Below are 24,619 nucleotides of genomic sequence, written 5' to 3'. Positions count from 1 at the left end.
CGTTGGTTTAAGAAACGCGTTACATTTCGCATAGATTCGAAGAGATAAATTAAAAGCTTTCCGAGCTCCGACGCACAAGCGTTTTTCTAATTTTGGCAAAAAGAATTATTTATTTCCCGCGCGCATCCAGAAGCTCTCGCAGGACTGTAAATTTTATTCTCTTGGCACTGAAAATATTCCCCTCGTCTTTACTTGCCAAAAGTTTAAATATTTAACGTTATTTGTCTATGGAAAATTCTGTTAAAGCTTATCGATTCGCAAATGATGCGATGTAAAGAGATACGGACCGTTTATTTTGAAAGTGGTGTAAGTGCTTTTTTTTAAAAAAATGACATATGACGTAATTTATGCTTAATTTAGTGTAAACTTTTTCTTTATAACTAGTTAGTATTTAATATCTTAAAAAATGCCAATGCTTTGTTGAATTTAAAATTGGCCGGTAAAAGAAATCGCGTAACCATTGATTATGAAAGTGGTGTAAGTCCAATTTCCGTCACGATGCCAGGCCTATTACATACGAAAAATATAAGGATATGCAGCAGCTATTACCTTATATACCTCCTGTGCATCATGAATATTTCAAAACACTGCCACACGAAGAGCATAAATAATTAATAATACCAATATCTTGTGTTAAGTTTAACGATATATAAATATAATTAACGTTCAAAATAAAAAGTACTAATTCTATTTTATTTCTCGTTATTATTTATAAAGAAAATTGGATTAATATGAAATATATTTTAAGTGATATTTGTTATTTCAAAATTGAAATTAAATGATATTTACAATTGACTAATTATGAAAGTGGCGTAAGTCCATTTGCAGCCTGGAAATATATATTATTTTAGTTAAATTCGCCTAAAAGAAATTTATATAATCAAATTACATATTGATAAATTAGTACAAACATTCCCAGACTTCACATAATTATCCTATATTTTTTAATTGTCAGATCTGCTAACATTTAATTTTCTCGAAACAAAAGAAAATGGACTCGCACCACTTTCAAAATAAACGCTCCATATATGCCATGCCTCTATATTCATAAGTACGCTTTACGTATCCATATTTTTTCCGACTGGCTGATAACTCGTTCCTGTGAAAAGAATTCTTTCCTCTTCGGTATTCCATAGATCCGTATAGTTTTTCTACACAGATTCTTTGAAATCTCTCACATATATGTGAATATACGCATTCTAAATAAATTGATCCTGTATCAAAGTTCTCGTATAGTCCCGACGTTAGCAAAGCGTACCGCATTTATGTAAAAAGAGACTGGTATTGTCGAAAAGTTTTATTTAATCCTTTCTATTGAAACAAGAACAAACATTACGTTGTGTTTGATATACGATGCATTTTATTGATAACACATCCGGATATTTTTTCTTCTAGTTTTATTGCCGACACTGTCGATGCACGAGTCATAATATCCATGGACATGCGGTATTTACTTTATGGACAAGCGCAAGAAGCGTGAAATAATACAATAATAAAATAATAAAGATAGGTGATATAATAATATAGAATAATAGATAATAGATTATAATAAAGATAGATGAAAAAGTAATAGAAATAAAATAATAGAATAAGGGAGAGAGAGCAATACACACAATTTTCGCGCACAATTCGTTTTTACTCACTCGGTATGATGATATTATCACGAACAGGGGGCAATATTTCGCGTATCTTGTCGCGCGAGTAAATCGAAAAAGCGGATTTATAGCACACGTGAAATGTTTAATATCGTGAAATCTATCTACCCGTAATACGCTCCTTCGGAAGATAAAAACAGGTCGAGGAAGTCGATTTGTCTGGTATTCTCAGGGTGAGATTAATAGCGACGTGATAGAAGAGGAGCGCTCTTAGCTCCGGGACAAGCTCGGAGAGAAAGAATGTGTCCTATTCTTACTGGATAACTTGTAACGTTTTGTGTAAAACGTAATTCTGTGTAACGCGAGGAGATTAAAAAATTTAACACGTTGCGATGAGAAATAAAGTGATCGACATATATATCCAAAGAATCTTTGATATTTACGAGAAATATGGACGATTTGAAAAGAGAACGTTAAAAGTTAACAGGGAAGAGACAGCGGAAGATTTAAAAAAAAAAAAAAAAAAAAAAAAAAAAAAAAAAAAAAAACTTTACAGGATATATATTTTCTTCAGCGTTATAATTAGTTGACTCACTTTAAACTTATCTTCGCGAGCGCGTTGCTCGAGGCCTTAATTAGCATGAAGATACTAATTTTAATGGAGCTTGCGCGATAATCGCGTTTACCTCCGTCGCTCTTTTCTCAGGTCATAGCTTATCTCTTTTCGAAAATTACGATGCGATGTCGCAATGACGGTAAACATACATCTCGGAGCATCGGAAAAGACTTCCCCCCTCCCTCCCTCCTCCCCCCCCCCCCCCCCCGTCACAGTTACGGCGTCCGTATTTATTGCCAAGATTAAACTCCGCGAAGGATACGACGCACTATTGCGGCGACGTGATGATGCTTTAAGGGCTATCTGGCTCGTTTAAAAACCGCCTCGTTTTCCATCGTTATCATCGTATCGATATAGGTTAAAGTGCACCATTTCCCAGTCGATGTGACTAATAAACAGCGCCTCGTCGATTTCAATCGTTCGTTAATGCGTCGTCGCCAATACGACCCCGAACAAGTCTTTTAGAATACGCTTAACAATAGTTTACGTGAAAACGAAATCTACATTATCACTTTAGAATTGAAATTTTCAGTATTATAAATTTCGTTTGAAATACGAAATCGTATGTAAAATGGATCTTATGAAATTACAATTTTAAATTCCCGTTCTTTCTCTCGTTTACTTTTAATTTTTCAACTTTAAAAGAAAGAATATTATATAATGAAATAATTTCTTCTTATATTAAATATTTTTGACAAATTTGTTTGCTCAAATGAAAATATGATTTTTATTGTTGCTTTGATTCAAAAGCTCATTTAACGTCGGATGCTCTTACGAATTAATTTTCTTTTCTCCTTATTGTTAGATCCACACCGACGTAAGAAATTCGATCACTCGGATATGTATGATCGATTTATATAATAACCGACAAAGTGACACCCAGGTCATCATTTCAGACTAGGGTCGCCCACGAAGAGATCCATATTTGACGATACTTTCTTGTTAGAATTAACTAGATTGAGTCGGAGGACGTAAGCGTAATGAAGCAACACGACGCTAATCAATAATGATTTCATATTAAGATAGACAGATTAATATTAATTATGACGTTGCAACTGTCCTTGTTATATATTATCAGGGTTGGGAAAGTTACTTTATAAAAGTAACTCGTTACCGTTACCGTTATTTTTTCTAAAAAGTAACTCGTTACCGTTACTCGTTACCAATTTTAAAAAGTAACTCGTTACCGTTACAGTTACTAAAAAGTAACGAGTCGTTACAATTTCCGTTACTTTTTTACAATACAAACTAATAAATTATTTTGCATAAGAAAAACTTTTAAAAAATTGTAAGCAAGATTTCATTCAAGGTTTATTACAAAATAAATGATTAAATTTTATCGAAATTCTTTATTAAATTTTAATAAAATTTGTTGCTTCATAGTATCATCATTTAAATGCCTTCTTTGTGGTGTTAATACAGAGCCACCGATGCTAAACATTCTTTCTACAGATGCACTGCTTGGTAGAGCTGTATTATATTTAATAAAAAGTTTTTTAAGTTTTGGATAGTCGTTTAACATTTCTATATTACAATTATTCGATTTTAAAAACCGTTGCAATTCTTCTTGTTCAGATTCATTTTGCACCGTTTTTTGCTCAAAAATGAAAAAATCATCGCGATCGTCAGATTTTCCAGCTTTTGAAGAATTTTCAGTTGATCGGATTCCCAATAAATCCTCCAAGTAATTTTCAGCACGTTTTCTTTTTTCTCCGGTTAACCAGTTTAACTTAAATTTTGGATGTAAACATGCTGCTATTATTAATTCTTTTGTTTCAAATATTGTAAGAAATCTAAAATCAAATATAATAAATTAAGCGACATTGTTTGTTTTATTGAAATTAATACTTTTGAATCAATAGTTTAAAATAAAATAATATTTTTCAATTAAATCCTTATTTAAAATTAAATAACATATGTATTAATCAAATTAATAAGTTACCTTTTATTTAAACCTTGCTGAATAGCTTCAACTAACGAATGGCAATCTATAAGGTCAGATTTATTGAGATTTTCTAATTTTCGTTGCAAGGTACTTAGAACTGGTAGTAAATGAGATTACAACATAATAAGAATGCTAATTGGTCGATTTGCTTACGGCTTTACGGTTAAGATAAAAATTTTATCACGCACAATAGCAAGAATAATATCTTAAATAAATGAAAAAATTAGAAAAAAGTAACGATAAAAGTAACTGTTAAATTCGTTACTCGTTACCGAAAAATGTAACGAAGTTACTTTTTCCGTTACAAATAAAATTTGTAACGCCATTACCGTTACAGTTACCGAAAAAAAGTAACTGTAACGGTAACGGCGTTACAAGTAACGCGTTACTTCCCAACCCTGTATATTATACAATATATATATAAGATAAATCTCATATCGATCATACATTGTATCTTTACAATAGATACGATATCAGTTTCATTAATATATTTTTTTATTAAGACAAACACTTCGTATATTACACGATGAAATATTGATTTTTAAACAAGATTATTCACAGTCCACGCTTTTTCACGTATGAATATTTTATTTTCTATTTTACACGTGTCGCGCGGCGCACGATATGTTCGTGCATGTTGACGGATCCAACGCGCAAAACTTATTCAGGCCATGCAAATAGACCGACTTACGTGCGCGTCTTTACCATCTGCACACGAGCGACCGATCTCGCGGAGCTAAACGCCTCCTAATGATTACCTGACTTCGCGCTAATTGAAGGCGTCCACAGCTTTGCGAACTTTAACCGGAACATGTGGGAGTTAACGAGTTTACCTTCGATTATCTAGGATAATCGACGCGCGATCGCCGTTTAATATCTGCAAATAAAATCGATTGTTGCGAGAGCTTCCGTCATTAAATCTACTTATTTTAGTTCTTTCCAATGAGTGCAGTATTAAAAATGATAATATATTGAATGTATTAAAAAGAGTAACATGTCAAATCGTCGAAAAGTGATTGTCATTTTTCAATTTGTTATATTTCTTATTCACGTACAAATAATATTTTTATTGTCTCGCGAAACGCATAAAACGGACCGTGTGGAAAAATACAGACGAAATGCGTCTATTTATTAGGCTCATAAAAAACATGCTTGTGTCTCGTAGATGACAAATAAAAGTACTCCATTTCTGTCGTACGCTCAGACTTTTCTCGTAATATAAAGCAATCATTCTCGACTTCTTAATTGAATTCACGAGGTAGACTCTTTTCGATGAGCTTTGATTGCTCGCTTGTTCGAATTTTTTAAAAATATTAGAAAATCACCCTGGAATTTTTTATTTCAGAAAAACGTAGAAATGGAAAGATTTTCAAGCATACAGTTTATCGAAGTTATATTTTACAATAATTATCCGTTGTGTGTGATATTATATTATAAGTAATCTAAAACTAAAAAAAAAAAAACCACCATTAATATCGTAAATAAAATTTGCAGAGTAGCATTAATAATCCGTTATTTTAAATTTATTATCTTAAAGATTTTTGTTTTTTAATATTGTTTTACTTTATGCGTATAATACATAGAGTATGTTAATAGTTAAACTATTAGATATCGCGAAAAATTATCATAATTTTAGAGCACATAAATATATTACTTAATCGTTTGTTTTCAACGTGATCAACGATTCTCTTGACAATCATTACTAGGAAGGCGCAGTTTCCGTTCTCCCTTCTTTATCAATTTCTATTAAAGCAATTTTGAAAGCTTTTATTCAACAATTGGACGAGAACAAGTCGTCAGACAGCAAGAAGCGTAGGCGGCGCAATTTTCATTGATTCTATACATCAGAACTTATCTCACAAAGCTTTCTAAATATATATAAGTGGTGCTAAACTTAGAAGCTGAATTCTCTCTATCTTTAGAATTCCGAATATATCATTCGTGAATAAATTTCCGTGTTCTTCATTATTTCAACGATTACTCGGAAAGTCGATGAATCTTACTGAAAGCACGAGAAAAGTTGCTTTGTTCTTTATACAAAGGTCATAGGCACAGGCCGAAGTGAGCCGACTTCTCCTATCGTCATCAAGCCGTCGATCTCTTTTTATACTTTCCAACACCGCTACTTAATTCGAAGCGATGTCTCTCGATCGGCAGCCGAGCTCCTTTCAAGTTTGAATTACCATAGATATTGCTAATGTTTAATGCAGCTTACCGTTACGAATCAAGAAAGTGATATTTATCACGATAAATATACTAAATAAAAAATAAGAATGATTTTAATCAGGCATAGGGATACGGGGTTTTTTTTTGCTCAAGCCGCTTTCTTTTTACCGTCTTTCTACCGTTCTGTTTGATTGAACTACTTCAGTGTAGAAAAAGACTTCCCCCAGCTGGAAATTTCTAGACTCCGAAATAAATAAAAGAGAGATAAAATTTTTTTTAATGTTTAATATATAAATTAAAAAAAAAACAGAAATTCTTAACTCGCGAATGTGCATTAACTTTTTTTTGCCGCTTTCTATAATACTAATGAGACACCAACAACGCAACGGTCTCGTGTTGAAAGTTTAATGACGCGACAACCGCGAGATTAAACTTGATATAAAGCACGCGATGAGAATGAGAGATGGGGGGGGGGGGAGGGAAAAGACACAAAAGGGAAAACACGGCGTGAAACATTAGAACAATATTACATGGTATTCTCTAAATTCCTCATCGCCGAGATCGCTTTTCGCTAAGGCGCACGATCATTCAGCATTTCTTTCCGAGAAAATGGCAATGATCATTTTACGCGCAATGACGGGGCTGTTGCCAAGTAAGTACACCAAGTAGAATTTCTTCTCGCGTGCTGCGTCGCAACGGGGAGAATTGATGGCGGCCACGACGCGTAAAAAGGAGATCTCACGTGATCTTTGTGACAGCCGTGTACGTGTATATTGTACGGCATGCGATAACATGATTAAAATATATCGAGTTCGACGAAGTTCACGGAAAATGTATTAAAAAAAAGGGTCTTTTATTTTATCCATCTCATCTATTTTGACGTAAAAATTGTAAAACGATAAAAATGTGAGAAGATAAATCTTTTTTTATCTTTCTCTCTCTCTCTCTCTTTTTCGTGCATATTTTTTTCATCTTAAAAAACTCTATCTGAAATTGTCAAAGAGAATTCTGGTGACTTTCGAAATTAAATTCCCGACGGAACAGGATCGTAATCGTATTACAGGCTGCTTGAGGTAGATGTATCAATGACGTCATTAATACGTCTGATGGTATCGAGAACGCTAGACACGCTCTCTTCCCATTTGCCCAGGAAAAGCTGTGAAATATAGAAAGGATATCGAATCTTAGCGCGACACGAGAGAGAGAGAGAATAAAAGAAATCTCGTTAATCATATATTTCACTCTTTTATATTTAATTCTCGAAACTTTTTAATTATCAGATATCAAAGGTGTCCCGTTGCTAAGATCGTTTATCTTATTGTTAGAGTACTCTTTGAAAGATCGCAATGAGATCTTAAACGGAGAATGTAATTTTCGATGCAATTACGATTTTAAAAGTATCCGCACATCATTTATTTCGGTGTTAGAACGGGTGTTAGAATTAAAAAGGTATGAGGGTAAAACAGGGTTGGGAAGTAACGCGTTACTTGTAACACCGTTACCGTTACAGTTACTTTTTTTCGGTAACTGTAACGGTAATGGCGTTACAAATTTTATTTCTAACGGAAAAAGTAACTTCGTTACATTTTTCGGTAACGAATTTAACAGTTACTTTTGTCGTTACTTTTTTCAAATTTTTTGATTTATTTAAGATATTATTCTTGCTATTGTGCGTGATAAAATTTTTATCTTAACCGTAAAGCCGTAAGCAAATCGACCAATTAGCATTCTTATTATGTTGTAATCTCATTTACTACCAGTTCTAAGTACCTTGCAACGAAAATTAGAAAATCTCAATAAATCTGACCTTATAGATTGCCATTCATTAGTTGAAGCTATTCAGCAAGGTTTAAATAAAAGGTAACTTATTAATTTGATTAATACATATGTTATTTAATTTTAAATAAGGATTTAATTGAAAAATATTATTTTATTTTAAACTATTGATTCAAAAGTATTAATTTCAATAAAACAAACAATGTCGCTTAATTTACTATATTTGATTTTAAATTTCTTACAATATTTGAAACAAAAGAATTAACAATAGCGGCATGTTTACATCCAAAATTTAAGTTAAACTGGTTAACCGGAGAAAAAAGAAAACGTGCTGAAAATTACTTGGAGGATTTATTGGGAATCCGATCAACTGAAAATTCTTCAAAAGCTGGAAAATCTGACGATCGCGATGATTTTTTTATTTTTGAGCAAACAACGGTGCAAAATGAATCTGAACAAGAAGAATTGCAACGGTTTTTAAAATCGAATAATTGTAATATAGAAATGTTAAACGACTATCCAAAACTTAAAAAACTTTTTATTAAATATAATACAGCTCTACCAAGCAGTGCATCTGTAGAAAGAATGTTTAGCATCGGTGGCTCTGTATTAACACCACAAAGAGGGCATTTAAATGATGATACTATGGAGCAACAAATTTTATTAAAAATTAATAAAGAATTTCGATAAAATTTAATCATTTATTTTGTAATAAACCTTGAATGAAATCTTGCTTACAATTTTTTAAAAGTTTTTCTTATGCAAAATAATTTATTAGTTTGTATTGTAAAAAAGTAACGGAAATTGTAACGACTCGTTACTTTTTAGTAACTGTAACGGTAACGAGTTACTTTTTAAAATTGGTAACGAGTAACGGTAACGAGTTACTTTTTAGAAAAAATAACGGTAACGGTAACGAGTTACTTTTATAAAGTAACTTTCCCAACCCTGGGGTAAAATTAAGCCAATTTTACTTTACGCTTGGATGTGCCAGAACTTTATCCAGCGTTAAACACTTTTTCTTCGAAGAATCTGCAACTACGTAACGCGTAAGACAATCGTCTTTGAGCTGTTTGTGACTGCATATTCCTGCATCGATTTCGCGATATTATTCCGATGCATCGCCGAGACCACCTTGTGGGAACGTATGTGTGGTGGTGCATTGCGCGTGTGTTGTCAATGTCGCGCTCAGAATTTTCCCGATAATCGTGTCATGTGTGAATGACCCTTACTACGATATCTCGATCACGTTACGGTTCAAGTCGAACTCGGGAAGAACTCCATATTGTCGCGAAAACGAGATTTCCACTCGATCATCCGAAAATTCTACATAGGTAGTGCACGCGGAGAAAGATTTCTATAAATTATAAATAATATATATAATATATATATATATAATAATTATAAATAATATTATATATAAACGAAATAAGTATTGGAGGAAATAATTTTGAATAATTCGAAAAATCCTACGCACAGTTTTTCTTTAATATCTTGGAATAAATCGCGATTGAAAAAATATTTTTCTATTTCCCTTTTGTCAAGAGGGAACAAATATCGATATTATTTCGTGAATGCTATCAATAAGCGATACGTTAAAGCCGCATCACACGTGACATAACGTAACGGGAAATATCACGAGTTTGGCGAATTCATAAATATCAGCTGATAGACGTGCCCGTATCGAATAAGCGTATCTTCTTCTTATAACGAGCGGCTTAACACCGTAACTGTGCATTTGATATTCCACACTCGCAAGAAAATATATTACCTTCACATGTACATTCGATACGTAGATTTTATCTGATACTTTCTTCTCACGCAGTTGAACCGAATCAACCAGAACTTGTTTCGCGTTTTATCTCTAATTCGGTTTAAACTTTAAACGATTTGTTCGGAAACTTTCAGAGAGCGGCCTTTTTTTCGTATAAAGCGGCGTATGAAAGATTGTTTTATAATGAATTAATTAATTAACTAATCTGCAATTCACGCTACACTATACAATGATGATGAACTTGGAAAATATAACGTCGTATAACTTTTCTCGACTCTGTGTGTTATAGCTTTTCTTTCATACACATATATATGTATATCTGAGAGTACTTGGTCGTGTTTGCCGGCTTACTTTTTAAAGGTTAAAGGTATTTACCCGGCAATCACCTCGCATGAGATTTCCTCGACCTTATGCCTTATGCGAATATATTTTGCAATTTTTCTTCGGACTAGAATCGGCCATCGCGAGATCGACAGAAATAATAATAATAATAATTTTACGTCCAAACGCACGCGGCTCGAGGACTGTGTCCCTTGAGTCTTTGTACGGAATAATTTCTGCGCTTTCTCTCTATCGTCGATGGTCTGCCAATTGAATTCGAAATCCAGCATTTCGAATTTTCGCATCGCGCGCGATGTCTCGACACGACGTTGCGTCGCGTTCAATATCAAAGAGCGAAGAATAAAAATCGACAAAATCAACATAAATATCAAAGTTCACTGTGCTCTCGCATCTCGAGAAGTCGTTACACGCGAGTTTATTTCCTCAGTCTTCCTTTCGTATTCCTTTTGTATTTTCTTCTTATTTAGAATCCGTATACTTTTATTTCCACGAGAGTGGAGGAACGATTGTAGGATTTATTTTGTTTGATTTGTATACCTAAAACAATTGTAATTTTATATTTTAAAAATTGTATTCACGTGTTTAACAAAGAAATTGAAGAAATATGTAAAAGATGATATATAATACGTAATAATAAATTGATATCGATATATATAAATAAATATTATGTAAAAATTATGTTATGGACATTAAAATAATGTTGGGTTGAAATTATCAATATTTAAGCTGACAGCTGTAGTATATGTCCAACAATATGGTACATATATGTTATGCAGAAACACACAGTTTATAATTTATATTTAATCGATAAAAATGAAATAGCAGGCGATATACACGGGGTCTCTCTCTCTCTCTCTCTTCTGGGAAAAATATCTGTCTCGCTGGTGAAATATGTCTCTTTTATTCACACTTGCAACCGCAATGGTTAACCATTGATGAAATATTGCCAAGCAGGAAATGGATTCCGCCTGTATGGGTTTCTCCATTTTTTTCATAGTATACTCAAGCGTTGAACGAATTGCGTTTGACATTTCTGTCCCCGATAAAAATCTAATTTACTTTAATTAACATCGAATAGATAATAACTCAAAGTAAAAAAATTAATCGTTTCGAATTCGATTCTATCCAGTTGACGCAAATTTCATTCGTACACTAATTCTTGCAAGAATTGCTTATCTTAGTTCCGAGAAAGAAAAACAATTCCGCTCTTTCGCTCATCATATCGCCAATACAATTGACAATCCAAAAAAAAAAAAAAGATGATGATTTTTACCGGTTGTTTTATTATTAGTATTGTATTATTTTACGCGCCGCGCGTGTTCAAATCTTTCCTAATTATTCCATTATCTTTCTGTTATCATAGGTAATTTTATCCAATGCTACATTTCCTCATGCATCTACATAATATTTTCCTGAAAATAATTACACGGTAATGATTATAGAGATATGTAATATCTGAACTTAAATTTTCCTCGAGCTCAATTTATTTCACTCCATGTACGACGGAAAGTGATTCGCCATCCATACTGCGAGTAAAATGAAGAAAAATGTTTCTCGGATGATCGTTAAATACCCTCGCTGCTCCATAGTGAAAAAAAAAAACGCGTACAGATATAATGCAGCGAAACGAGGTGTTTTATTAAAAAATATGCATTTGATAAAATGAAAACATTACGAGAAAACGACCACTTTGTTTCATATATTAAATAAGTGTTTTTATACGTTAACATTATAAACGTTTTTACGTCAATATTATATATCATGTCGTAACAATAACACCAAACTATTATAATTTTTAAGTGCATCGTAATAAAAGATTTTTCTGTGTCATTTATGAGACTTTTAAATCCTTAACAGCTGTCATATTTACGTTTTTATTTTTATTCAATGTGTTCTTACAATTAATGTTTAGTAAATTAAAATAAAAGATTTCGTTACACCCATACGCACACACGCACTCATATATATATTATCTAAAATTATTATCACTAGAAATAATTATCAAAAAGTAAAATATATACTCGTGTGAATTTTTTTAACATCATAACGATAATTTCTTAATATCAACAAATAGAAATAAAGTTGTGTCGAGGAATGTGTTAAAACGAGGATTATTATATTCGCGGTCATTAGCGCACAAAATAAACTTATGCAAAATTGCGAAAAGCTTTAATTTACAGTACCGAGAGAGAGAGAGAGAGAGAGAGAAACTTTACTCCGCTAAAAATTTTTAAATTAAGGAATTCCATTTACAGATTTTCCCTGCTTTTATAAAAATTATGTTCGAGTAACGAGATATCAAATATTGATAATAATATAATAATTAGCTATATATTATATAATAATGTAGTCATTATTCTTTTGAAATAAGTATTTATTGTGAAGATTATTAAGAAGATAATGAATATGAAAATGAATATGAAAATTCAAGTATGAAAAAAATTAAAATAAAGTGGGAAAAGTAACTATAAAATGTTAAAAAGAGGAAGAAGGAGCACAGTTTTCCCCGAGCTTTAATATAAACGCGGATTTCTAAAGAGATTCTAGATAAACAGGATAGATATTTATCTATTAAAATAACTTTCATTGGTAAATCTTGTTTAAATTATTCTCGCGCACGCGCGAGATTATCTGATATTTTTTTTCTATAGAAAATACTACATTAATTGTAAATTTAATACACACATATTATAACATGCGAAAGAGACTTTTAATATAAATGATAATTTTAATTTAAATGATAAAATTTTCGAGGAGTTTGGGATGAATTTTATTGCAGACGAATTTTGAATGTTGCAACTTTTTAATTAATATTTAACGAAGAACAAACGTGATCCGTAATCCAATATCTGTAAATCGCTTTAACCAATGGATTCGCGGCGATGAAGATCTCAGAATTGCAGATCCACTTTCGCGCTATTCTCACGGAAAATGTCAGCGGCGACGCGCAAATATTTGCCGGAGCTCTCGTCTTGTTTTGCATATGATACGCATACATGAATATGTATGCCGTTTAAGAAATTGATAACGATGACCCTTCTGCGTCCCGAGGACGCGTTTCCAGAGCGAAAAGGATCTCATGCGGCAAGAAGGGGCGAGGGAGGAAGAGAAGATGTACAGCAGTCATGGCATTAAAAAATTGTAGCTAAAACTAAAAATTCCTCACGGCAAAACAGGATTGGCCCCATCTGAAAACGTGTAACGTCGATACGCCAGATTTTCATTCGAATGCGATTGCGAGGAGAGAACAGGAGTGTCTCATCAGTAATATCATTTTCGTCTGTCTCGCGATGCGCATACTAACATTTACGTGCATTCTATATAAGCATTCTTCTTTTCTGCTATCCTTTTTGAAAAAAAAAAAAAAAAAAAAAAAAATCTTTATATATTTTTTAAAATGTTTATTATATTTTATATTTTTTTATAACCCTTTAACATGAAAAAACTAAATATCTTCAACTTGATTCAATTTGGATTCTATCTCTTTATTCGATCACGATATCAAGCATCCTCTCATAACGATTCCACTTCGATTTACTTTGTTAATCGGAATTTCGTCGCGTCACGATGAAGAAGCTCCTCGCCTGTTTCCTGCATCGCATATTTATTTATTTTTTTACGGGGTAATTCCGGATTGGCTGGCCATTGTCGTCGGCCGTTGCCAAACGATAAGGCGCACATCGTCGAATCGGGTCACGATGAAAGTCCGCTGACAGTTTCGACGAGCGGAATGAAAAAAGAAAAAAAAAAAGACACCGCAAAGTCTCCACTTCCTCTTCGCTCCCTCTTTTCCCGAAAGAAAAAGAGCAGAGAGTTGAGTGTTTGTGGTAACCTTATCTGATGAAGATATAACGATGGTCATCCTTTCGAACCCTTGGATCAACTTTCCCTTTTATTCTGCGAACGTCAGCGAAATACGACCGCTGGGAGATTCTCGAGAACGTCTCTTTAAGTCAAGGGCGTCGGCCCTGTAGCTTAAAAGCTTGAAGATACTGCGTCTTTATGTAAATGAGCAATCACAGCGTAATACGGCAAAAGTTTCATTAATTGAAATTTGCGTTGGGATAATATGTCCGAAATTATTTAGCAAAATTAAAAAATATAAAGTTATTTGATGTTAAAGTTATTTGTGATTTTAAAAAATTATGATTCGATGACAATAATTAAAAAAAAAAAATATTGATCTATAATATTCAACAATTAATATTACGACACCCAAACGATTCCGTGCTTCTTACACGCAATTAATTTATTAGAAATACAAGAAATATGTTATCTATCTATTTATTATTGCTACGTTGCAACAAATTATCAAATTAGTTTCATTGTAGTTAATTGAGATATTGATTATTGCTCTTAATATTTCAAAAAGCCCTAGATTTAAGTATTTTCTTAATCGATGAAAGACAATAATCCAATAATCCAATACTATAACAACGACGCGATAACCCTCGACGTAATGAGCGTTCGACACGATGAGTATAGCATAAACGATGGATAACGTCGAATTAATCTCGTTGAAGCGATTCAAACGAAAATGCTCGAGTCTTGAGTGCTAGTACTCACGATAACGTTTGCAATAACGTCCGCGATTTTTGCTGTCCCAAAAGGCAATCCGCAATCCCAAGTCATTAATCAGCAATCATGAACCTTTATTAAAATGGTTTTATTTGTTCCTCGTTTACGTACACACAACCTCGCATCTGCGAAAATTAAATTCCCGGAGAAGCGGAAATTCGATCCAGTCTACATTTCTTCAAACGTAATTATTCGTATTCTCTCTCGCTCGATAATACAAGATAAATTAAACGAATTATAAAGACTGATCGTTTTTTGTAAGAAGAATTTAATTTCTCGAATATTGAGTTTTTTTTTATTTTATTACAATAATATAATAGTAAATGCAAAAGAGAAAAAAACATTAAAAAAAAAAAAAAAAAAAAATAAGGAATTTATAGTAAATTCAAAAGCAATTCGGCAGACTAAACGCACGCTGCACAAATAATAATGCATTGACGTATCTATGGCTATACATAATTCCGTAGTAGTAAGTTGTAGAACTAATTAAACTCTAGTCTGTACCGAGGGGTAAAGTTTAGGCAGTTCCCTTATTTCAATGATTGGTTTCGTGAAATTCTGTATATGTAATCACTGCAGGAAACAAAGGTAGTTAAAGCTGAAAATGCAGCTCTGTATCCTCCTTTTAGAGTAACTTACTCATTTTTCATATCAGAAGAAGAAAAAAAAACAAATATGTTGGAAGAAAATAGCAGATATGCGACAGTTTCTCGCAACTTCTCGTTTCTATGATTTATCTTAATTCAACGATAGACACTAATTAAACCCACACACAAATTAATTGGATCAAAACTTAATAATCTTTAACCAACAACTTCTGGCAAGCAGATATATCTTGTTTCACAGCAGCGTCGAATTAACTTAATTAGAAGGCCCGGAAAAGGACGGGAAAAGAACAGAATAAGCTGAAACAACAAAGAAGTAAGTCCGGATTGGCAAATGGTTGAAAGAGGGAGCGGACACAGACAGAAACGAGAAAATAAATCCACAGTGCGCGCCGGTGGATCGAAATGATAAATATTTGGAGCTCTCGGTATGCCCGGCGTAATATAGAGTTGGGACTCGCACCCTCTTTCCTTAATATTTCCATCTTCTTCGCCGACCTGGATCCTCTTGTATATCAGGCAAAAGATTTCCCTGTAGATGTATGGAGTATACGTATACTTTAAGGAAGATTGTTTTTGCGAGTTTAAGCGATCGTAACGATAAGGAATAGAGTTTCCGGCGCACACGGTATCTCGAGAAGTCCAAATCTATTCATTTCCATTATTATCATGGGATCTTTATGGGGTCTCTTATAGAATCTCATGTAATCGAGATGTAACAAAAGATCGTGGAAAAAACATTTCTTTGATATTATATATATATATATTATTTTCTATTATATTTTGGCATAAAACTATAACAGAATTTTATTCCATATTTTGTTACGAATTATAGATCGCTGTGGAAATAGAATGCTTTATATAAATACGAAATCTCTCAACAACGAAAATTTAGATTTTTCTTACGCGGTAAATAAAAGGCAATTACACAATTAATAATAATAATATAATATTAATAAATATTATGCAGACTACCGAATATGCCGATTCTAATCCGTACTTTGCTAACGATTATCAATTAGACAGACCGAAAATTACTCGTGGGAAATTCAGAGCATTCGCTTTTCAGCGCGCAGTAGCTGATGGCGTTATTATGTATGTATGAGATAGAGTTTTGTTTTCCACATACCATATAGTACTAGATTTATCGAGTTTTATATATTATTAGTAAATGGATTAAATGGAATATAGCTATTGCAAAAAAATTTTATCTTGAAATAAGGAGGAAACAACCGGTCCGATTGAATGAAGCTCGGAAAATATGGAAATATCCGAATGAAATTCCATTCTTATATAGAAAGTTTTGTAAAAAAGACGTACAGGAATAATGAGTCTTAGTTTTTTTATAGATACATATGATAAAAAATGATCTTTTTTAAAATGATTTCTATAATACATATCGAAAGTTGCATCATGTTTCCGATCAAAAATTTTAATTTCTTACTAGATAACAATAAAAAAATGTGGGGACTGTTTTACTTATGTTATCTTAAGAATGACAAGTATATTATCAAGAGTATGCCAGAAGACGTGTATAATATCACCTGCATCTGACAGCAAGTTAAGACTTTATAGACGTGATGTGGAACTAGGCTGCCTTCTATGATAAAGTTCGATCGAGTTCACGTTAGAGGTAAAGACGGGCGATAACAGGGATAACACGATATGGATAGGATGAATCGTTTATAAGAGAAAATCGAGGAGCATCTGACGAACGTCTCGAGAATAGGAACGACGCTGCAATTTCGTCGAATACCGTCATTAATTAAAATACGATAAGACGATTAAACGCGCGGACGATAGAAACGGACTGGAGAATACTGAATCGGAAATGCGATTACAATTAAACTATAATTATGTGCGAACGCTGATGCGAGGAGCGCCGAAACCGGTTAATCCGTTTTCTACAAAGACCATATTCATGTAACATTTATAATGAAATTACCGCGTGGCTGCTGCGCTTTCCCATGTGAAACTGTTGCACAGACGCAACTCTGTTTTTACATCTGACCGCCCCTTTTACACGTAAAAGTCATTAACACATTGATAGAAATTTATCAAACATCGCGAATTGTCTACAGACGTATGACTTATTATCGTTTATTCATTCGGCTTAATTAATTTATTATATAACTTGCGATGTAATAGTACGATACATGTATAAAGATTTCGCTCGGAACTTTCTTAAATAATAGAATTATATAATTATATTAAATTACTGTATTTCTCTTTCAGGAAATAATATCTCACAGTCCGTTACGTCGCTCATTAAATGGGACTTTTGAGAAAATAAAATGGAATTGATATAGATATGGAATGAACCAAAGCACACAAACGTCGTAAAAGTCAGAAAATTAAAGCCGAGTGCGAGAGAAATCGGTTGTCACTGGTAACTTGTACGCAAAATGCCATCGCAAGTAATAGGAACATGTCACTCACCTCGTGAATGAATATTAATAATTTATTTCACATCGCTTGTAAGATCGATATACGTACTACTCCCTACATGGTACACCCAACAACGGTTTAATATTTGCGTACCACGTGTATATCCGAATGTGGGAATGCCAATTGTCTAATCAAACGGATATTGACTGTACATTTAACAATTCGTTCGAGTATCATCAGTTATTTCTTAAAGTAGAAGAGCGGACAGGTTAAAAAAACTAAACTTTTATTCATTTAAGAAAAAAAGTAGTCTAAAGTGCGATTTATGTTTTATTATTATACATTGCTAATATTATAATATAAAACGTTTATTTCGTCATAGAACCTTCCATTTCGTATGTAACCTTTTGTTTTATATTTCTCTTATATTTTTCCGTCGAAACGGTATAAAATACTATACACAAAACAAACAAAAAATTACTATGTTACTTTTTATCATTATTACAAAAAATGGGAGGAAAATGAATGGATTCAATCATTTGTTTATCATACATAATATAAAGAAAGCCGAATAAAAATCGGCATATAATAATGTGCATATAATATATTTAATAAATTGCGCGAGAACCGCAATTAACTTGGAAATATTTGAAAGTATATCTTCCGATATTATTTATATATATATATATATTTTAGTTAATAATATATTTTATCAATTGACAAAATGGCAGACAGTAGCCAGAAATAATATATCAGATTCAAGAAAAGAACAAAAATATGCGTACAAAAGAAAGAAATTGTTGATTTTATAATAGAAAAAAACAAAGAAAAATAAAATTAGTTTGCGGCAGAACATTTCTTGAAAATTACAAGAAAAATTTACTAAAAGTTGCTAATCATATTTCGGGCAACTTTGTAATGAAAGAACTTTAATAAAGTAATCTCTTTATAAAAATGTATATGGTATATATATATATATGTACGCGTATATTCTTTTTCTTTTCTTTATCATGGTAGATACGACTGCAAAAGGCTAGTTTATTCGCTATCGCTACCACCGCTACCCGATACCGATTTCCTAGACACCGGGGATGCAGAACTACGGAGAGAAATAACGCGTTATCTCTAGAGAATATTAGAAACGTAGTATATAGATTTGTTAATAATATTATGTAAAATGAACACTTACCGTGCCGATCCGCTCGGACTCCGACTTCGAGAACCGCTCTTTGATCTGGAACGCGATCGCGATTTGCTGCCGCTTCTCGATCTTGATTTGGATCTCGAGACAGATTTCGATTTTGACCGCGATCGACTCTTGCTTCTCGATTGTCGTTCCTCCGAACCCGAGCGAGAGCCACTTTTGGATCTGGACCTTGAGCGCGACATGCCTTTCCTTGAACTATTTGGCGACCTCGATCTGGAATCGCTTTTTCTCGAACTTGACCTTGATCTTGCCTTCGATACGCTTCTTCGCGAGCCACTATTAGACCTTGATCGTGAGCCACTTTTACGAGAACCTGACCTCGATCTTGACCTGCTTTTGGCCGAGCCTGATCTTGATCCGGATAACGAGCGGCTTCTTGATCTCGAAACGCTTCTGGATCTGGATCTCGATCCAGAGACGGATCGAGATCGAGATCGAGAACGCGACCGTGATCGCGAACGAGAAGCGGAACGTGAACGCGAGCTGCTTCTCGAGCGACTTCCAGATTTTGACCTTGAACGAGATCGTGATCGGGAAGCACGAGAATTTTCTGAATCAGATGCAATTCGTCGGCTGCTATGTGGTTGATTCTCATTGCCACTTTCACCACTGTTAACGATAAAAATTATTCCAAATCTTAATATATGAATAACTTGGACATTTATATAACAAACTTGGATTTTATTAATATTGGGAAAAATAAATTATTATGTTTAAAAAAATTCTAATTATTTAATGCCATATTCCTAAAATAATTTAGAGACGCAAAATGTGTAGTGGAAATATGATATCAAGCGCGAGATTCCTAGGAAGAATCCTTAAAATCCTTAAATCTGATTTCTATTGAAAGTTATAAAATTAAAGACAAACTGTGATGTATTAAGATAATATATCATAAAATATATTTACCCGCTAGCGATCTTAAGTCCACCAGTATCACTGTCCGATTCGCTCGTTGAAATAGTTTCCTTCGATTTAATTTTACCCTTAAGATTCTCGACCGTACCCCTACGAGTAGATTTTTCTTTCCTAATTCCAGTATTCTTGCCACGCTTACGTTTGGGTTGATCGCTTTCCGATCCTATAAAATACGACGTTAATATGTAAGACATTAAAGTAAAATTTGTTAATTAAAGTGAAAAAATCCTCAGAATGCGTAAAGAAAAATAAAAAGGAAAATAAAATATGAATAGATTTTTTACCGCTATTGCCACTTCCGGCCTCCTTCCTACGTTTGCTTTTACCTCTGCTCCTTCTTTCTTTAATTTCACTGCTCGGTTTCCTTTTACGTCTTCTTTCTTTTGGCGCTTCTTCCCTGCCTTCATCTCTGTCAGATCCCCCGCTGTCACTGACATACTGATCAGTTCGGACTCTTTTGCCCTTTCTTCCAGGTTTCTCCGACGGCATTTCTCCGAATACCAGAGCGTTCTTAGTTTTCTCCACATATTCTTGTCGCTTTTGTAACATTTCTTCTTCTTTCTGACGACGCATCTCTTCCAATTTACGTTGTTCTTCCGTTTGACGCATTTTGAAAGCTTGCCTATGAATTCAAGACAAATTAATAAAAAATACAAAAAGTAACATCTTTTTAAAGAATCTTTTTAACGACGTACCTTTCTTCTTCTTGCTTTCGCCTCAACATTTTCTCTTCTTCGTCTAGTCTTCTAGCTCTAGCGACGTGATATTGCGCTTGCGATAATAGATCTTGGCATCTCCTAGCTTCACCCTCAGCTAATTGCTCCATTCTGTCGCCATGCGTCGATAAATACTGGAAATATTTATGCGAGAGACCCAGTTCATGAACTGCTTGAAGTACAGTGGTTAACGTCGATTTTTCATCTTTAAGAATTTGCGTGGCTAATCGTTGGAGTACAAGAGCAATGTTATATAATAAGACAGTATCCTGCGGAGCTACTCGACGTGCCTAAAAATATTTTGATAAATTCATATTAAATATTGAAATGTAGAAGTGGAGAGGGGGGGGGGGGGATAATATCAGAGAAAAGTTTATATATAGCTAATTACCTTTAATAATGTCAGTTTCGCTTCTTTTAGTTTGCCGGCTTTGAAATAAGCTCTTCCAAGATATTGCAAGACTTCAACATGATGATATCTATAGAATTTACGCAAGCAATTTTCGTACTGCAATATATAAAATGTTAAATTAATTATATTTAAAATTAATCAAATATTTATCATATTATTATTTACCATTTGAATAGCGCTAACAAATTGCTTTTGTTCCACATAAATATGTGCAATGTTCAACCAAACATCACAAAATTCTGCCGTTGCTTCGCGCACTTGAGCAAATATATCTCTAGCTTCGTTTACACAGCCCTTATGCGCAAGTACTGCACCAATGCCGTTCGCAGCCCAGATATTCTTCGGGTCATTTCGCAAAACCTGAAGAATCATTTCAATCATAATAATGAATATTTTAATTGTGTAAATAATACCTTTTACCTGCTTTGATTAATGATTAACACCATTTTACCTGCTTGTACATAGCTAATGCACGATCCTGATGTCGCTTCTCCCTTTCTTTGTCCTTTCCACTCTGATGTAATGTTTGTAGCCAGATATTTCCCAGAGCTATCAAAGAATAAGCATCTGTGCTTGTTGTCGGGTTTTTCAGAATTCTCTCGAATTTCTTTTGGCCAGGACCCCATTCCATCTTAGCCAAATGCAGATTGCCCAATAACGACCATGCATCTGGATGTTCATTATTAATTCTCAAGGCGTCCTTGAACCAATCGGACGCTTCGTATATCTGTCCCTTGTCTCTGGCCATGCAACCGAGTCTCAAATAACAGTCAACATAATTTGGATGCTCCTTTAAGATGTCTTTGTATAATTTTTCTGCCCGATCGAATATGCACAACGCCTCATTAAGACGCGCCAAGTTATACGTGGTTGTCACTGCTATCGAATTGTAATATACCGAATCGTGCAGAGCGTCTGCTTTCGAACGTGCCAAAGATTCTTCCAAGTTTTTTCTGGCTTCTTCCAAGTTACCGAGTCTAAAAAATAAAAAGTATATATTATATACCTAATAAAAATACAAATGTAATATATAGATATGTAGATATATGTACCTGTAATGTAACGCTCCTACATTATTCAAGATCTCCGGTGGAATATCCGCTTGAACTTTTTCCTTCAAGATTCTGGTCGCAGTTCCATAAGCATTTAAAGCTGCATTTAGATCACTTTGCTCCAATATTTGTGCTAGCTCGATCCAAGCTTCAACATCATCAGGAAATTGCTCTGTTACTTTTCGCAAATGATTTTTTGCGATGTCGCGTTTTGATTGGGAACTCGAGTTAGCGTAAAGAGAGCCAAGGATCTTCATAGTTTCATAATTTCCCGGTTGTGCTTTCAAAACTTTCTCGAAGCATTGAGCAGCCTGGTAGTAGGATAAATAATTATTTTATCTTTATATGATTAGAGTTTTAGTTAGCGTATAGTATTATGTGTTCTTACATTTTCAGCATCACCACGATAAACGTACATTTGTCCTAAACCAAAATGCGGTAATACAAATACAGGTGGAGCAAATTGTGTTGCTTGATAATAATATTGAAACGCTTGATCGTAATCACCCTGAAATATTTTTACTTGGTTATTACATAACAACGTAACAATAATAAAAATACTTTTAACTACATTATATTTAATACTTTGTGACTTACCTGAACATGGAATGCTCTGGCTAATTGATAGCAACTTTCTGCCCGCATGGCTTCGTTTTCGGTATTATGAAACGCGTGCAGCGCTAAATGCTGAACTTTATTGTAATCTTTTTTGAAAAAGAAATGATTTGCTAAGTGATTTAACACCATCGGATTTGTCGAATCGATCGTGTAAGCCTTTGATAACATTTGCACGCCAGTTCTTATGCTGTCAGGCTGTTGCTGATTTAGTTTCAAAACTGAAAGTCCGACAAGTGCACCAACGCATTGTCCATCCAATTGCAAAGCCCTTTCGAACGCGAGTCGCGCTTTTTCTTGATTATTCAATTTCATAAAACAATGCCCCATCCCCAATCTGACAGCAGCTGGACAGTGTGGATTAGTCCTGAGAGCTTTTTTGTAAAATGCAAGGGCACCTCTATAATCTTTTTTGTTAAAAGCAATGCAGGCTTTGCCAAGTAAAGAAGGTATATTATTTGGCGACTGATTTAACACAAAATTGAATTGTGCATCAGCCTGCTCCATTTTATCCCCTTCAAGTAGACAGAAATAAGCTCGGCCGAGCAAATGATTCTGTAACGATAATAATAATAATAATAATAAATAGCAAATATAAAAACTTATATGAATGTTACTATTCAAATAGAACCAATATATACCTGATCGTACATGATGATCTTGTCAGCTGTTGTATACAATAATGTGGCTTTTGTAAAGAGATCTCTCTTTTTGTCTTTATTCTTTTCTTTATTGGCTTCCTGGACATAATAGGCAGCCAACATGTCAAGCGCTCGCATCTGATCTTTTTCATAGTCACGGTAGTCAATATTTGCGTCAATACGAGAAGATTCAAGTATCTTAATAAAATCTTCAATCTTCTGCTGCTTATAATACTCAAGCTGAAGAGGAAAAGAAATTTGTTACATGGATATTATTATGCATATTTTATTTCAATTAAAATTATCTGTTTTACATACAGCCAAATTGACCCAGATATTAAGCTGGGCATGTTCTTGCCGCACAATTCCCAAAACTTCATCTCCGTCTGGTAATTGATCTAAGTAAAGTTCTATAACCTATTTTAAAAGAAACAAAAACAATTAAAAAATCTTTAACAAATTACATATGTTACATATATATTACTAACTTAAACTTGTATCATTTTCCAATTAATATTCCTGTTAATAATAAATAAAATTAAGTTATTATATTCTATTCATAGCTTACATATATACTATCCAAATAATGTTTAGACTATAACACATGGTAATAAGGAGAAATAACAAAGTAACTTTTAAATTGTATTTCTCGAGTATAAACTTCTGGGCATAATTTACAATTGTATACCGATACACAAAACATAATTATCATAAGTAGAGAAGATTAATATTTATATAAATGCATTCACATATGTACAGTAAGACATCCAAATAAGATAAAATAAAAGTAAAATCATAGAACGCACAAATTATTTTCTAAATATACAAATACATAATCTTTTCCAGATGAATAACAATATCGCGAGAATAAGTAAAATAAATTGTCACTTTTTTTTTTTTTTTTTTTTTTTTTTCTAAAGATTCCATAAAAATGATTGATTAATACCGAATTACTGAAGCAATATCATTTTAAAGCAAGATATTATAATCCTGTTGTATGTATACAAAGTTCGCTGATCATTTTCTTCAATCAGAAAACATGTTTTTCGTTGAGGTTAAGCTTGAAGCGCCAATTGTCGAAGAAAATTCATATCTTACATAATTCGTATATTTTTATTATTATCAGGATCTCGTTACGATACTCGTAAATTAACAATATTATTAATAGAAAAGGAATATTCACCTCATCTGTATCGCGAAGTGGTATCTCTATAGAGCCCGCCATTGTAACACCATACTTATTACATTAGAATTGTTGGAAAATCCACTACTG

General features: G+C 33.4%; 1 protein-coding gene across 2 annotated transcripts; it reads right to left on the bottom strand.

The window, feature by feature from the left end:
- Nucleotides 1–18,725: 18,725 nt before the first annotated feature.
- On the bottom strand, nucleotides 18,726–24,619 carry Ctr9 (RNA polymerase-associated protein Ctr9). Of its 2 annotated transcripts, none has more exons than XM_070302991.1 (14): nucleotides 24,530–24,619; nucleotides 23,665–23,763; nucleotides 23,347–23,586; nucleotides 22,688–23,260; nucleotides 22,479–22,598; nucleotides 22,091–22,401; nucleotides 21,490–22,015; nucleotides 21,204–21,398; nucleotides 21,018–21,134; nucleotides 20,606–20,916; nucleotides 20,195–20,532; nucleotides 19,902–20,073; nucleotides 18,975–19,601; nucleotides 18,726–18,884 (listed from the first exon to the last, which is right to left on the bottom strand). In XM_070302991.1, the coding sequence occupies exons 1-14, from the start codon at nucleotides 24,569–24,571 to the stop codon at nucleotides 18,824–18,826; spliced, it is 3,732 nt and encodes a 1,243-aa protein (XP_070159092.1). In that variant the 5' UTR covers nucleotides 24,572–24,619; the 3' UTR covers nucleotides 18,726–18,823. The 2 variants fall into 2 exon arrangements, with proteins under 2 accessions (XP_070159092.1, XP_070159093.1); XM_070302992.1 differs by having other exon boundaries at nucleotides 20,237–20,532.

Source organism: Polyergus mexicanus, unplaced genomic scaffold (genome assembly GCF_030449975.1).
Source record: "Polyergus mexicanus isolate NDT 795.1 unplaced genomic scaffold, iyPolMexi1.0 SCAF_10, whole genome shotgun sequence".
In the NCBI taxonomy this organism is placed as follows: Eukaryota; Metazoa; Arthropoda; class Insecta; order Hymenoptera; family Formicidae; genus Polyergus; species Polyergus mexicanus.
Note: the sequence above shows the minus strand (reverse complement) of the source record. Positions and strands in the feature narration are given on the sequence as shown.

Excerpts from the sequence above, each read along its gene's own strand:
- Ctr9 (XM_070302991.1), bottom strand. The coding sequence starts at position 24,571 with ATGGCGGGCTCTATAGAGATACCACTTCGCGATACAGATGAG. Across the intron at positions 23,587-23,664 it reads ATATCTGGGTCAATTTGGCT|CTTGAGTATTATAAGCAGCA; the intron begins GTATGTAAAACA and ends TTTCCTCTTCAG. Across the intron at positions 22,599-22,687 it reads CCAGAGCATTCCATGTTCAG|GGTGATTACGATCAAGCGTT; the intron begins GTAAGTCACAAA and ends AAAATATTTCAG.